General features: G+C 42.4%; 1 protein-coding gene across 3 annotated transcripts in view; it reads right to left on the bottom strand.

The window, feature by feature from the left end:
- LOC146681524 (ATP-binding cassette sub-family C member 4-like) overlaps positions 1-15,940 on the bottom strand; it is a 48,487-nt gene continuing 32,547 nt past the window's right edge. For all 3 annotated transcript variants that reach the window (XM_085448121.1, XM_085448122.1, XM_085448123.1), the window contains exons 15-31: positions 10,138-10,335; positions 9,725-9,862; positions 9,556-9,593; positions 9,364-9,476; positions 9,134-9,280; positions 8,033-8,112; positions 6,952-7,102; positions 6,680-6,799; positions 6,469-6,579; positions 5,701-5,801; positions 4,339-4,530; positions 4,083-4,238; positions 3,280-3,369; positions 1,678-1,850; positions 1,374-1,479; positions 831-965; positions 1-750 (exon numbers count right to left, since the gene is read on the bottom strand). In XM_085448121.1, coding sequence (XP_085304247.1) covers positions 661-750; positions 831-965; positions 1,374-1,479; positions 1,678-1,850; positions 3,280-3,369; positions 4,083-4,238; positions 4,339-4,530; positions 5,701-5,801; positions 6,469-6,579; positions 6,680-6,799; positions 6,952-7,102; positions 8,033-8,112; positions 9,134-9,280; positions 9,364-9,476; positions 9,556-9,593; positions 9,725-9,862; positions 10,138-10,335 — 2,139 coding nt within the window. In that variant the 3' untranslated portion in view covers positions 1-660. The remainder of the gene's footprint in view (positions 751-830; positions 966-1,373; positions 1,480-1,677; positions 1,851-3,279; positions 3,370-4,082; positions 4,239-4,338; positions 4,531-5,700; positions 5,802-6,468; positions 6,580-6,679; positions 6,800-6,951; positions 7,103-8,032; positions 8,113-9,133; positions 9,281-9,363; positions 9,477-9,555; positions 9,594-9,724; positions 9,863-10,137; positions 10,336-15,940) is intronic.

Below are 15,940 nucleotides of genomic sequence, written 5' to 3'. Positions count from 1 at the left end.
TTACCATGTGAGATGTGTGGGCCTTTTATGTAATATTTGACAAAACAAGCGTACAAAGTTGAAATAACTTAAACATTCAGCAGACAGCTCACACTGCTATTTCACTTTCCTCCCTAGAAATGCTTCAGTCAGCATTTAAACAACACAAGGAACAAAATATTTAACACTGAAATCTTGTGACGCTTTTTTTCCAAGTCTTTAAAACATGTAGTTAAAGAGATAAATGTGAAAAAAATACAGAGAGCTCTCTGCAGAGTAAGAATTTGGTCGTTACTAATCCTGAACAATAATATCACTTTGATCTACAAGTGATTTACTTCCATCAGTAAATTAAAGCACTTGGGATTTTAAGGATTATGTAGCCATTTAAAAGCTATTTGTGCAAGGCACCAGAATGCTGAGCAGCAATTTAACACGTGAGAGATAAATAGGTAGTGCTCTACATCAACAGTTCTCATAGCCCTGATTTCTGGGCAGTCAGTCTGAGGAAACAGCTGCACTGTGTGGCCACATCAGGCCCAGCAAATCAATGCTGTGCAGGTCACGTCCACCCCGTCTTACGCCACCAGCAGCGGATCAGCGCTTTCACCAGAGACTGGAGGGGCTTTACAGCCCAGGGATCTTCTGGAGGAGCAGCAGCAATTCAGTGCCTCCCTGAGCTTACAGAGCGGTCTCAAAGATAACCAAGTTCCCGTCTGCTGTTACTGCGTGTCCGTTTGACAGGCTGGGGCGGCTCCTGCTGTCGTAAGCCTGGAACGCATAGTTTACAAATGTCAGTTTACAAAAAGAGATTGACTCAAGTTCTTCACACTTAACGAAAACAAACTGACCTTTTTAGCTGCCTCTAGAAGAGCTGCTGCCTCCTGTTTGCCCGTCTGCTGCACCATTTTATAAAAAAAGTTAGTGGGATCCTGCAGCAGGGTGTACGGCTCATCATACGCATGGATCTTCCCCGCATCTAGAACCTGGAAACAAATAGTTCTGATTACTGCACAAAAGTAAGAGCAAAGTATGAGTTTCAAAGTAAAACTAATAGCCTCTTGACTTGAATCTGGCATTTTTCAGGCTATGAAAGAAAAGCTGCTAAACCCAGAAAGCCCGACACTCCATCCACATACAGGGAAAGCAGAAGCTGCTCCAAAGGTGACAGTCACACTTGTGTTACAGTTTGTATGTTTGGACACCAATCTTGTCAAATACAGAATGCATTAAGCATTAATGCATTTCTAAGGCCTGGCATTGACAGATTATTTGGATCCAGCTCTCAGCAAAAAGCCATTCTACTTTTTACCTTTGCATTAGTTGTTTAACTACTACCTAATTAGAGGTTTTACCTAATTAAGTGGCATCAGTGTCAACGATTCAGGACTCACCAGTATACGGTCGCTGTCTACGATGGTGTTGAGGCGATGAGCGATGGTGAGCACAGTGCATTCCCTGAATTTATCTCGTATGGTTTTCTGGATCAGCTCATCGGTCCTGCAGCCGCAGAAATAAACGCTTCTGTTAGTGTGACCTTTAGATAAAATTTACTATCAGCAAACAACCACCGATGTGTCAAAGTAAGTGTTATCAGCTGAGTAGTTTCTGTATCCCATCATGCTGCAGTACACAAGATATTCTTCTGTCTAACAAGATGTTGTTCATACACAGTAGGCAAACGTCATCTTGCAGTACCTCGGGTCCACATTGGCTGTGGCCTCATCAATGATGAGGATGCGGTTCTTCCTCAGGACAGCTCGTGCCAGACACACCAGTTGCCTCTGGCCCACACTGAAGTTGGAGCCCGACTCAGCCAGGGCAGTCTCCAACTTTCCAGGGAGCTCTTCCACCACAGACTTTAGCTGCACCTGCAGGAATAAAAAAAATAAAGCAGCTTTAACTACACTGTGTGTGTCCTCTATAAATAATTCCTGCTCTGTCGTCTTTTTACAGTTAGTTCCACAGGGTTCTGTACTGGGACCAATCATACATGCTTCCCTTAGACATTATTAGAAGCACTGCTATGATATGATACGCAGATGACACCCAGCTTTATTTATCAATCAAGACAAATGATTCAAAAACAAATAGTGTGTCTAACCTGAGACTGACTCAACCTCCAATAACACAAGGACTCATGTTTGATCAGGGTATGTTCCTTAGCATCTACATTAAGGACTGCCTTTCTTTTCTTTCTATTAATTTGTGCAGTACCTGTAAAATTAGAAGCAACCTGTCTCAAAGTAAAGCTGGAAAGCTAGTTGGTGTATTTATTTATTCTAGGCTGCATTGCTGTAAAAGCCTAAAAGCCTTCAGTTGATCCAGAATGCTGCAATCAGTATAAAAGAGAGACTCCATTCTTCACATATTAGCTTCTCTGCATTAAATTTGAAGTTCTTCTTCTTACATATAAAAATCATGAATAAGACCTGTTAGTATCTAAATATCCTAACAAAGATTAATATAAACTATAACATAATATAATTACTGCATAGTCATCTGTTTTGACAACAATGTTACCCACAGAGATGTCCCGTGATGCTAAGAGCACAGCTTTAGCACATTTGTGCCATTCACTGCCTTCCCATCATAGGCCATAAGGGCTACTCTGGGTAACATCACCCTCAGAGGTATTTGTGCAATAAGAGCTGCTGGGTTCCTCTGCAGGTGGAGAACTGTGATAGACAGTGCGGTGTTATTGTTACACTGTGACAGCAGCAGATGTAGAGATGTGACCCAAAGCTGACAATCCCTCATTATAAGCGGTTGTAAATGCACCACAGGAATTAAAGAGTGCAAGGATGCAGAGAGTTGGAACTGCACAGTTTTTCTCAGCTGAAAGAGGGAGAGACAATGTGTGAAGGATGCTGATGATCCTCTGCTCTGAAAGTGACACAATTAGGAATAGGATCTATATAGAGCCCCAGACAGTCCATACATAGTGCAGGTTCCTGGCAGCTCTTTTCAAGGCTGATTTTGAGGTCAAAATCCTTGAGGTCATTCACCACCACACTGGGATCTCTGATTGTCCGCTCCTGGCTCCAGGACATAATTACATAATTGCCTATGTAAGAGAATATCCTCATGCAATAGAGACAGCAGCTCCTCCACCCTCAGTCATCCTGAATGGGACAGTTTGATGCTAGTACGCTACGCTCTGATGAGCCAACCTGACATATTTCACAATATTTCTGTTGTATGGTAAGATAATAAAATAGTTTGGCAAGTATTCTGCTTCATCATACAAGAATTAAAACTCACACACTACTGATTCTGCCGATTGTGAGAGTTACTGACCTCTTCCAGAGCACTCCACAGTTCTTCATCTGTGTGTTGGTTAAATGGATCCAGGTTCTTTCTCATGGAACCCGTAAACAGTACCGGGTCCTAAAGGGGTGGGGGAGAGTTGGAGAACCCAGAGGACACCAAAATGATTAGATTTTGTGGACTATTTGTAAACAGAACAGCACAGTGACTTATTTCGACATATCTGAGTGAATGTCCTGCTGTGGCAGGTAAAAGTTTAAAAAACCTAAATGGCACACATGGCAAACTGTAACCAGCTGCCCTCCTTTGGTTTTGAATGCATCCTACAGTTTGCAAAAGTTCTGACTGATCACAGCAAAGAGCTTTGTGGGAATTGAAATGCTGAGAGCGTTGAGGAGAAAATGTTTGCTGGACAGCTGATTTTAACTCATTACTGGTAAGCTGGTGAAAACAAACAAACAAACAACAAAAAAACCAAAAGATGCAGTGTTAAAACTACACTCGTATAATTGTTTGAGCAAATAATTCAATTTTATTTATAAGCACCAAATCAAAGCAGTTGCAACAAAGTGCTTGTGCACTTTGTTGCAACACTTGTGCTTTTCTCACAGAGCAAACAGAAGTGACTCTAGAGTGTCAGAGCAGACTGGGGCTGCTGATCCTTTCTTAGCTTTAAGGATGTGCCCAACTAGTAATAATTAATGTCACTTATTAGCCAAATATTTCTCATGTCAAAGTAACAAAGTCATAGTAGACGAGCTACGAAACAAGGCAACAAGAGTAGCCAGATGCTAGTGTTGTGTTCTGCTAAGAGGTCAGCTATGATGTTGTACCTGAGGAATGATGGACATCTTCTGCCGCAGGTCATGGAGGCCGATCTCAGAGGTCACAATACCGTCGATGTAGAGCTTCCCCTGGGGCTCTGCCAGGCGGAACAGAGCCGAGACCAGAGAGCTTTTCCCGGCTCCTGTTCTACCCACAATACCAACCTGACCCACAGGACACAGAACATAAGCTTTGGTTTGACAGCGTATCACACAAATGGCTTCAGGTTCTTAGAAACAAAACAAATAAACCTTGATGTCTGACCTTCTCTTGGGGTCTAAACATGGCTTTCAGGTTGTGCAGCACCTGAGGTCCGTCAGCACTGTAGGAGAAGTTGACCTGGTCAAAAGTCACCAGGCCTTTACTTGGCCAATCAGGAGGAGGACGTTTCTGGGTTTCCCAGGGTGCTTCACTCTCCAGTTTAGTGTACTCTACTACTCTTTCCACTGATGTCATCTGAGGACAGAAACGCAGGAATGCACATTAAATCAGGATCAGTCTGTGTGGTGTAGTCAAGAACACAACATGTAATAAAACTATTTGCATACAAGTTCAATTTAAGAAATAAACAATCAGGTAAATCTGAAAGAATGGATTAATATCTAGAATTACACCAAAAATTTAAGAAGATACTGCCCACCACATCCTCCACATCCAATCAGCAAGTCTGCAACTCACAACTCAGTGTTCAGGATGCTTCAGTCTGCCACTGTTTCTGCAGGATTATTTTCCTAAGCTACTTTTTCTCCATGAGCTGCTTTTCTCAATGAAGGAGAACTGCCACGTGAATCAGACGGATGTTATAGAATCATTTAGTGTGTCTACTTGGTATCAAGGAGAATGCAGGTATTATTTATTATGGACAGATGCCAGAGAAACACCAGTACAACTAGTGGTCTATTCATGCTATTCGTGTGAAAGAGCAGAATCCCAAAGCTTAACCCTTTGGACTCTTGCAAAATAATAATGTCCATTCGTCCTCTTCTGCTTATCAAATTCAGGGTCACGGGGGGACTGGAGCCTATCCCAGCTACCACAGGTCGGGAGGCAGGGTACACCCCGGACAGGTCGCCAGGTCGCCAGATAACCATTCGCACTCACATTCACACCTACGGGCATTTTAAATTCACAACTAACTTCATGTCTGTGGACTTTCGGAGGAAACTGGAGTACCCGGAGAGAAACCACACAAACATGGGGAGAACATACAAACTCCTCACAGAAAGACCCCGGCCTGATGGTGGAGTTAAACTCAGGACCTTCTTCTTGCTGGGAGACAACAGTTCTAACCACTGCATCACCCAAATAAATAATTTACTTCAGACTCCTAAAAATTTTTGATCATTTAAGTCTGCTGACAACACAAGTTTAAGATGCGTAGCACACCAGGCAGAAATCATACAACATCAGGAAAGTGGTCTCAGATTCACCTCCATGTCAACAAGCCCAACAACCATAAATATAAAACAAAATGGCAAAGAAGACTTTTGATGTTCAAATGACAGAATAAATACAATCTTTGGACTATTTCTGGAAATTAGTGAGATTTATATGGGAATAGCAAAAGCTCAGTATGGACAGAAATGATACAAGCTCTGGAAATAAAAGAGACAGTGAGTATCTTACCATGTTCTCCACCTCTGCACTCTGTCTGACACCCCACTGGAACATGCCCATTAGTGTGACAGAGTAGCTCAGAGCCAAACCAACAGCACCCGCATCAAGCTCTGACAGGAGCAGGAAAACAACCATTTTACTAACACTTTTAAAAGTTAAACGGCAGCAATCACTCAGCATCTGCTGGACTGCATATACACTGTATTGCCAAAAGTATTCACTTAACTGCCTTCGCAAGCATATGAACTTGAGTGACATCCCATCCATTTAATTTAGAGGGTTTAAAATTATGCAGCTTCAACTCTTCCACAAGGTTTAGCAGTGCGTTTTTGGGATTTTTGATCATTCTTCCAGAAGTGCATTTGTGCGGTCAGACACTTATGTTGGATGAGAAGGCCTAGCTCGTCATCTCCACTCGAATTCATCCCAAACTCACTCACACATGTCTTCATGGACTTCATGGACGTTGCTTTGTGTACTGTACACAGTCATGCTAGAACAGGGGGCCATCGCCTTGATGGCCCCTTCCTGAATGAAATTGTCCAAAATGTCTTGGTATGCTGCACTAAGAGTTTCTTTCCCTGGAAACAGTCAGATAAGTACCGTTCTCAGACTGGACCATCGGCTTGCCAGATGGAGAAGCTTGATCGTTCATCAATTTGGATGGGTAAGCCTATACTTTTGGCAATATAGTGGATAACCGGCACACAGCTGCCCCCTGCTGGTAAGCGATCGCAAACAGCAAGACTAAATCAACAGTAAAATTAGTTCTCTCACTGTCTCTGAGCAGCAGACAGCCAAAAGTAGTGATGGTAACAAAGATGGAGCAGATGCCATCAAGGCGGACAGCAAACCAGCGAGAGGTGGTCAGGAACAGGAACCAGGCCTCTGCACAGGGAAACAATCCATCACAGACAGTTCAAAAACATACAATTTTTAAGTTCTCTGATCATAATATGAGCTTCTATGTGCCAAGCATGAAGAGCACCTGAGTGCAGGTCCTGATGGGCATCAAAGACTTTCTGGAAGCGCTTCTCTTCCCCAAATGCTCGGATTGTCCAAAGGCCCTGAAGAGATGAGGACAAGTGGGAGAAGACTGGACTCCGAGCTGAGGACACAGATGAGTCAGAAGTTACCAATAGGTTAAAGAGCTTCAAGTTTTAAAGATATTACATATGCAGGTTTTAAAATGAAAAAGAAACAACAGTAGCAGCACGTGTATCTCCTCCTTCACACACTGTTGTACTGTAGGACACTCACTGGTGGACTCCAGCCGTTTAACATTTCTGGAGGTCCGCAGAAAGTAGCGACGCAAATAAAGAAAGATGAGAAGGAGGGGGACAACGGGGATAAGGATCCAGGGAATCACTGACGCTGCAACAGCAATGACCCCAAGTATCTGGAGGAAGATCTGCTCACAACAGAAAAACACATCAACATTAAAGTGGTTTGTTCTTGTGCCTTTTTCTTTTTGAGTGTCTTTAGAAAAGAAAAATGAATGTTTTACAGAATGAGAAAGTATTTTCATTAACTTGTGCATTGTACTTCAGCCTTTCACTTTAGTAACAGCACTGTCAGTTTTACTCATTTTATTCTTCAAAGAGATCTTTGACCCTCTGTTACAAATAAGAGCGTTATCTCAGATGGGCATCAGTAGGTAAATGTTACCAACCTCAGCAAAGGGCAGTGCCACAGCGCTTACACTTTCGCTTTACTCACCAGTGGCAGCACTGAGTACTGAGTGACTGAGGCAAGCTCAAGGAACATGTGACAACAAAGAAATTCGTAATATTTTGTCCAGCAGCGTGTAATCAGTGTAATGATTAGCTTCAAAGTTAAGAGCTAAGGGCTAATGAGTTATAAAGCCTGGACCTGAGTGAAGTATTTCAGGTACTGCATTGATTTCATAGTGATGGGACAGCTGCTGTGAGTCTGCAGCAAAGTTTAAATTGCCTAGTTATGGCATTTTCTTCATAGAATTTATCTTTCACTTTGGAAAACTACCCAGCAACAGATGAGCACATGGTAAGATCGCTTTTCTTCTTAGGTTGTTGAACTGTTGATTTGATTCTATTAAGACTTGTTACCGTTTTTTTTTTATTGGACTTTAAATGACTTTTATTGGCTTGAAAGTTTTATTATCATTACAGTAGTGAGTGCTGCTGTTACTTCAGGGAAATACTTCCCTACCTTTGCTCTGGACCTGCTGTGTTTATCGAAAAGAGCGTGGAGGCTACAGCTCCACCATAAACTGTCACTTGTTATGATCTTCATTGCAGCTTTGTCAGTGGTTTAGAAAAGAAAAATGCTGCTGTGTCTTTGCTGAGAAATCTACCCTCACCTGAACGAAATCTGCAAACGTCACTGGCATGTTGGAGTCCAGCAGCCCAATGTCCTTTGAAAATCTGTTCAATACTCTTCCTGAGGTCAGACAAGAGATAATTATCACCACACTTTGAAACCAGCTAGAGTAAGATTAATGTTTAGTTTAACTTTCCTTGCCTGTATATAGGGGGTCATATGATTGTTGGGTTTTTCTCTGTATCTATGAAGCGCCTTGAGGCGACTTTTGTTGTGATTTGGCGCTATATAAATAAAATTGAATTGAATTGTATACTGTGCCCCCACAAAGATGGCAAATGGAGTAAAAGTAACCACAAAATTCATCCATCCATCTTTACCCCCTTTATCTGGGTTATTTGGGTCACACCAAGGTATGACTGAGTTCCTGACCCTATGTGTAAGGAAGAGGAACCTCACCAAACCTCATCTAACCCTGGGGCCTGGCCAGCTTTTTTGTTTGTTTGTTTTTTTACTTCAGTGGCCTCAGCCACAGTGATGGATGGGTTAGCTCCAGACTCTGCTTCCACTACAAAAAGTGTATCAGCAGGATTGAGGACATCATTTAAGCAGATCAAGCATCCTACCCAGGGACTTGAAGAGGGTTGGGTATTGTGCTGACGTGTCAAATGTGATTTTACACATAAGCATAAAATGACAGTCAGGACCTGTTTCTTGACTCAAATGCACAGGGAAACAACCAGACTCATCCATCCCAAAGCACAGTTGCCAAATTGGGGATACCTGTATACCCAACCTGCCTGTCACCTCTCACTGAGGGCAACCCAGGACTGGTACAATGTCCAGCCCTCTCTAGACACCAGAGCAAAAGCTATGAGTTCATGTGACCGTGACTACACCTAGTTCATATTTCTCAACCTTAAGCATTAGCTCAGGCTCCTTCCCCAACAGAAAGGTGCCATTCCAAGTTCCTAAAGCCAGATTTCTCAGCCTGCCCCTGACCATCTCCCCTCCGGTGAGTGGTTGGCCCACACGAGCACTACAGAATTCCATTTAGAAGTTTTTGAACTACAAAATTCTACAATTTACCGACTCTGGCTTTAGAACGTACAACACTAAAAATTTGCAAAGTTTTGCTTACCAATCGGATTGATGTCAAAGAAGCGCACGGGTGTTTGGAGTATAGCGCTAAACATGCGGTTGTGCAGAGACTGTGAACACCTCACTAGCACATTGAACAGCACCAAATTCCTGCCAAAGCCAAAGATTATGGTGACTGCAGTCAAACCTGGAAAAATAACACACCATAAAACACCAGTGGAGTAAAATCAGAAGAAATGCAGCGCAGTGTAAATAAGAGAACGCCTTTACCTCCATAAATTCCCAGGTAAAAATCCGTGTCCAGCTCTTTGGTGACATTTAGTCCATTTGTTGTGATGTTAGTCATGTTACTGCTGGCCATTAGTTTTTCTTGCTCATCAGCCCTAAACAGTCAGACATGAGTATAAACAGACATGTAAAAGCTGCAGTCTATGAGGAAAACGGCAGATTGAAGATACTTACCAGTAAGCTAGCCACCAGTCTTGCATGATGTATGCTACCTAGAAGATATAAAAGCCAAAAAAATAATTTTTACTGCTTTATATTACACATGTGAAATGCATTCAACACTTATTCTCACTGAGCTAACATGTGGAAGGCGAATTACAAGTGCAGGTGAGTCTTTGTGTACCTGAGCCATGATGTTAAGCAGCACGACAGCCAGCAGAACCACAATGTTGGCCCCAGCTGCCAGATACTTGGCATAGATGCGTATTCCAATGGTTCCCTGAGCTCGAGTCTCCTCTGCAAATGTCTGAACTTTCTCCGCCTGCGAGGAAGTCATCAGCATGCAGACAAGTATCATGATCACTGGCCGTCAAGTTCCCTGTGTTTAACTTGTCAAAATGAAAACGGACTAAAGCAAACTAAGCTCAAGTTGTGTCAGTTCAGCACGCTCTGTATGTTAAAGACCATTGGGGAAGGGGAAAAGAAAGAAAAGCAAACATGATATTAAACTAGGGATGGGCAGAAACGACCCATTTCCTATAAACAACCCTGATTTTTTAAAAACTAGGCTGTTTTTACTGATAATTATCCACTAACCGGTAACTGGTCTTCATCTTTGATGGACTGGACAGAGGAAGTCTGGGACAGCACTGAATTTTGAGACAGAGTTCGAGTTCTGGTGGGGGTGTCATGATGAGGCTGCTGTTGCTCCTCTTCCTCCTTCTTGAGAAGGGAGGTGAAGTCCAATCCAGACTGCTGAAGCTCCGTGTAAGTTCCCTTTGCCACCATGTGACCCTGACAAACACACACACATATCACCAAGTGTTAGGAAATTGTACAGCTGTGTTTTACAGACCTATGGCAGCACCACCTCCTCATGTGAAACACACACTTTGTAGTGTTTGGAAATGTACTGCGGTTTACATCTTCAAAGTCCTGCGAGTCACCCAGATAGTCTGTTGACAGTCAGCTTGCTTTGGCAGCACTCAGTCTTGTTTGTGCTTTTCTACAAATGGTAGTAGTGTGGCTGAATTTCAGAAAACATCTCCTGAAGAGACAAAGATAAATCCCTGCAGCCCCTTCAGTCTATGATCTAATACAGGGGTGTCAAACGTACGGCCCGCGGGCCGGATCAGGCCCGCAAACGGGTTTAATCCAGCCCGCGAGATGATTTTGTAAAGTATAAAAATGAGCAGCAATTTTTCAATAAAGAAACTGTTGTTCCAATTGTGTCCATTGGATGGCGCAATAGCAATTGTGAGCTACTTTGTTTTGCCCGCGAAATTTAAACCTGATCTGTTTTGGCACCCTCATTGCCCCAATATGTCTCTGTCAAAAAAGAGAAAAGTGGATGCAGAGTGTTCCAAGATAAATGGTCATCCTCCTCACGGAAGTGAATGGGAAAGCTGTATGTTTGGTGTGTTCCCAGCATGTTGCAGTGCTGAAAAGAATATAACCTCCGTCGCCACTATGTGAGTCTTCATGCCGACAAATATGACAACTTTCAAGGACAGCGGAGAAGAGAGAAGGTGAATGAACTGTTGGCGGGTCTGAAGAAACAGCAGTCTGTGTTTACTCACAGCCGAGACATCAGTGATGCTGCAGTGAAAGCTAGCTACCTCATTGCTAACGAAATTCCACTAGCTTCAAAACCATTTAGTGACGGTGAATTTGTAAAAACATGTATGATGAACGCATCGGAGATTGTGTGCCCTGAAAAGCGCCAGGCCTTTGCAAATATCAGCCTGACAACAAACACAGTTGCTGACAGGATTTCTGATCTTTCAGCGGATTTGGACAGCCAGTTGAAGCAAAAAGTAAAGTCATTTATTGTGTTTTCAGTTGCAATTGATGAAGGCACGGACATTACAGATATTGCACAACTGGCAATTTTCATCCGCGGAGTTGATGACACATTGACCGTCACCGAGGAGTTCGTGGAGTTGGTACCGATGACAGATACAACGACCACAGCTAGGGTTGCCAACTCGCTGAAAAATAAATAAGGGACACCTCGTGGCCAGGGCCGGGCAACCCAGTTGTCTTCACCCTTCCCAGTGTGGTAGCTATTTTTTTTGTGTGTGAAATTATTTTTTAACCATTTGACTTGAATTTGATTTAAGCAGATGCATATTCTTTGTGATATGACCATATGGGAAACAAATGATCATTTAGCCATTTATTTTTAGCTCAAAATGACAACATTAACACAGTAAAACAGGTCTCTTTCTTAAACAGAAGCCTGTCATGCTTAACTTTTGAGAATATAAGTAAATCTTTCTTTAAAAGAACTCTGTCCTGCTTAACTTAAAATTATATAAATTAATAGAAAGCAATAGAACAAAAAATATTCCTGTAACTGTGCACATATAGTGCATATAGTACAATTGGCTTCAGTTGAGGTATTATTTCAGCTTTTCTAATGCTAATCAGCTGCTCCTGTTTGTAAACCCACTTGTTGCCATGATTACGCATCTTAACTCATCATCATTATTCATCTATGTATTACTTTTATGTATTAGTCATCTATTTGTTGTAATCATCTATCCTTGCAGTTGTTTATTACACAAAATAAATTATATTATCACACTTCTGGCCACATAGCGCTGATATTCACTGCACATGCCCATAATAACCTTAACCAGAGGGTTTAAAAAAACAAACCAATGTTTACATACCATATCTGCTTCTGCCGTGGCCTGGTGGACAAAAAAATGGTTAAGGGTTCCCTGAGCTTTCACACCCCTCATGTTCTTCTTGTGCCCACCACTAGAAGCATGCCTATGGAAAAAGTGCGCCGGCACACAGTGCAGTGTGCTTTAAAGGTGTTATCGTGCACTTTTCCAGCCAGGTGTTTTCCTTTTCCCATTCCTCTCTGTACTTTTGCAGCCTTTTTTTCTTTCTCTGAGCGAACAAACATTGCTGCTCCAATGCTGGGCTTACACTGTGCGATTTTTGGCCCATTTTGAGCCGATTTTTGAGTCGTGCGACCGATTTGGTGATCGGCCCGATTTTGGCTTTCATCGTGCATCGTGTAGTATACGTGGGGTAACGAGAAGCGATTAACACCTCACGACCAGCTCCCGATCATCAATCGGTCGTGAGGGTGTCAACACAGCCGCTCACGCGCTAACACGTAAACGTCGGTGAAAAAGATGGAGCAGCATGGCTGTGCGGCGTGTGATCTGGACCCAAGCGATGGAGGCACAACTTGTAGAACTTTGGAAAGCTCATCCGAGCCTTTTCGATGTGGCATCACAAAATTATCACGACCACAACAACCGTGAAAATAGTTTGATTTACACTGCTGCTTAATCACAGCTGCCTGATCAATGTTTTTCAATTTAGCAAAGTTGATGGTGGTGGGGTGTCTGTGTGAGTGAAAGACAGAGAGGGAGAGCGAGCGACAGAATTTCTGTTATAACCTTCATTTTATGGAGGCACAGTGTGAGCACTCAGGTCTCATCAGAGCATCGGGCGGTATAGTGTGAGACTCTGCATCGTGACCTACCAACTTCTAACCCCTGTGAGTCAATCGTGCAGTTTGAGCAGGAGCTGAATAACGTGAATGAAAAAAAATCGCACAGTGTCTGCCCAGCTTTAGGTGTACTGTCGTCCGAGACTTGCACCGCAGTGTCAGCGTTTGTTTCCCTGTTGGCCATGCTTGTTGTTGTGGTCATCTGTTGTCTTCCGGTATTTTCTCCGCAAGCGACCTTTCCTCGACCAATGAGATGAGCGGTAATCTGAATTGTCATACTCGAATTGTCATAAGTGTGCTGTCAGCTCATTGGTCACAAAGCAGGAGAGGGGCTGGGAATTATGTTTTCAAACAAAGCGTTAATTCCATTAACATTTATAGACTACTTTTGATTCTCACTGTATTACGGGACAAAGTGCGTCCCTTATTAGCTCAATACGGGACGTGTACTTTTGTTTCTAAATACGGGACGATTCCGTTTTTTAAGGGACGGTTGGCAACCCTAACCGCAGCTGATATTTTCACCGCACTCGTCGGTGCGCTGGACAGGGTCGGAGTGGACTGCAGAGGTGGGACCAAGTCATTGTTTTGCAAGTCTCAAGTAAGTCTCAAGTCTTTATCCTCAAGTCAAGTCTCAAGTAATGTCAGGCAAGTCAGAGTCGAGTCTCAAGTCACTGGTGTAAAAGTCCGAGTCAAGTCACAAGTCTGAAACTTTGAATTTCAAGTCCTTTCGAGTCTTTAAAAAAAAAAACCGAAAAAATAATGTTGCAGTTATGCTAAATGTAAATATTAGACCATGTAATTTTAAAATCTGTGTTTTTCTCAACACATGACAAAATAGTGAACTTAGAAAATATACACAAATTGTGAAATTGCACCTCTTTAAAATGCAGCTCAATTAAACCTAGCTCCAAGAATAATTTTCACCGACAGTTCTGAGATAAGCTGCATGTTATTCTTGGATGCGGTTGTAGGACCGGCTTTAAAATCGCATGACAAAAATATCATACACATTAAAAAAAAAACTGTATCACCAACGTAGCCTGGACAACATTTGCTAGTTAGATGAAGTCAGCTATCTCATCTTAGCATATTTATATGCATATTTATAATCATACGGTTCTTGGAGTGAGTGCATACACTCATGAAGTTTAGTAACTTCCGGTCACTGCAACAAGCCCAGGTACAGTTTACCGACGGATGGGTGCAGGACCTTGAAATGCACCGTGTAGAACGAAAGACCATCGTACGTATCATAAGTTTACCAGTCTCACAAATTGTCGTCATAAATACACATTCCTTAACCGTTTATTAATATAACCTTTGAGCTCAACGGTAATTAATTAGTAGTGGAAATAATTTCTGGTAGCATCACAGAAATGTAGCAGTGACAATAATACTGTATGCTGTAATCGTACTGGGCAATTAGTGATACAAAAACCTGTTTTATCCTGTGAATAAAAGTATATGTTTTTGTCAGTGTACCATAATAACAGAAGCGAAACGCAATATTGTGTCAGGACAATTCACTATTTATGCACAATAAATAAAGGAGCATAGCGCGACAATTTCTGTTCAGCGCCAGACTTGCTTGTAACCTATATCACTAATTATGTTATGAAAATGACGTATTAAGTACTAAAAAACACTGACCTTCGTGTAAATGCTTGGAGCAGACTAACCTGTGAGCTGGAGTGTTCTGGGACGTTATATTTGATCTTTGAATGGCTGCAATCCAGGCCATCCGTCGCGTCTTTGTTACTTCGGAAACATGGCTCGAACAATTTCTCTTCAACGACGTAATCCGATAACAACCGATCTCTTTACCCCTCGGCTTCCCGTGGCTGTCATGCGACCGGCTATTGCAGTTAATAATACAACAGCTTCTTGCCATTTTTGTGTTTCTTTTTATCGCTGTATAACTGATTTCAATTGAAAGCCTGCGTGCGCTAGTACCGCTTGCCACGAGTTCCCAGAATCCTTTGCGGTTCTACCCGTGAATGACGTCACATTTTCAATCTCTATATAATATGAATGTTAAATTTTATATTTGGGGTAAAATATCAAGTCTTTTCAAGTAAACCGGTTCAAGTCCAATTCAAGTCCCAAGTCATTGGTGTAAAAGTCCAAGTCAAGTCACAAGTCTTAGAACATTTTTTCAAGTCAAGTCTAAAGTCATAAAATTAATGACTCGAGTCTGACTCGAGTCCAAGTCATGTGACTCGAGTCCACACCTCTGGTGGACTGGTCCCGCGCTGTCAGCCTGGCTACAGATGGTGCGCCCTCAATGATCGGGAAGAAAGCAGGCATTGTAAAAAAGTTCAGAGATAAAGTGCAATCTGCAAATGGAGGACGTGATTTTTGGACTTTTCACTGTATTTTGCACCAGGAGGCTTTGTGTTACAAGTCACTGAAAATGGATAACGTCATGAAGGTGGTCATCCAAACTGTTAATTTCATCCGATCCAGAAGCCTCAATCACCGTCAGTTTGACAGTCTTCTCAGAGAGAAAGACCACATCTATGGCCTGCCATACCACACTGAGGTAAGATGGTTGAGCCGAGGTGCTGTGCTGAGGCGTTTCTTTGATTTACGAGAAGAAATTGAACCGTTTATGGAAGAAAAGGGCAAACCAGTGTTAGAATTTCATTCCGCAGAATGGATGCAGGACCTTGCATTTATGGTGGATGTTACAGAGCACCTGAATAACTTGAACAAACAGCTGCAAGGACGCAACAAAGTTGCCTTAAAACGCCTTAAAACTTATCTTTTTGAACTTGCCTTTTCTACCCGTTAAATGCTGACTGTTAACGGCGACCTATTGCATTAACTTTTTACTATTCCTTCATTCTTGGTGTTCTCTATCATGCGGCACTGGGTCTGCTATAATCTATGTGCTGCAGTCCATTTTATTAGTGGCTT

Source organism: Copadichromis virginalis, linkage group LG23, assembly GCF_057382275.1.
Source record: "Copadichromis virginalis isolate Kocher_CV1m ecotype Utaka linkage group LG23, C_Virginalis_male_GT1.1, whole genome shotgun sequence".
NCBI lineage: Eukaryota > Metazoa > Chordata > Actinopteri > Cichliformes > Cichlidae > Copadichromis > Copadichromis virginalis.
Note: the sequence above shows the minus strand (reverse complement) of the source record. Positions and strands in the feature narration are given on the sequence as shown.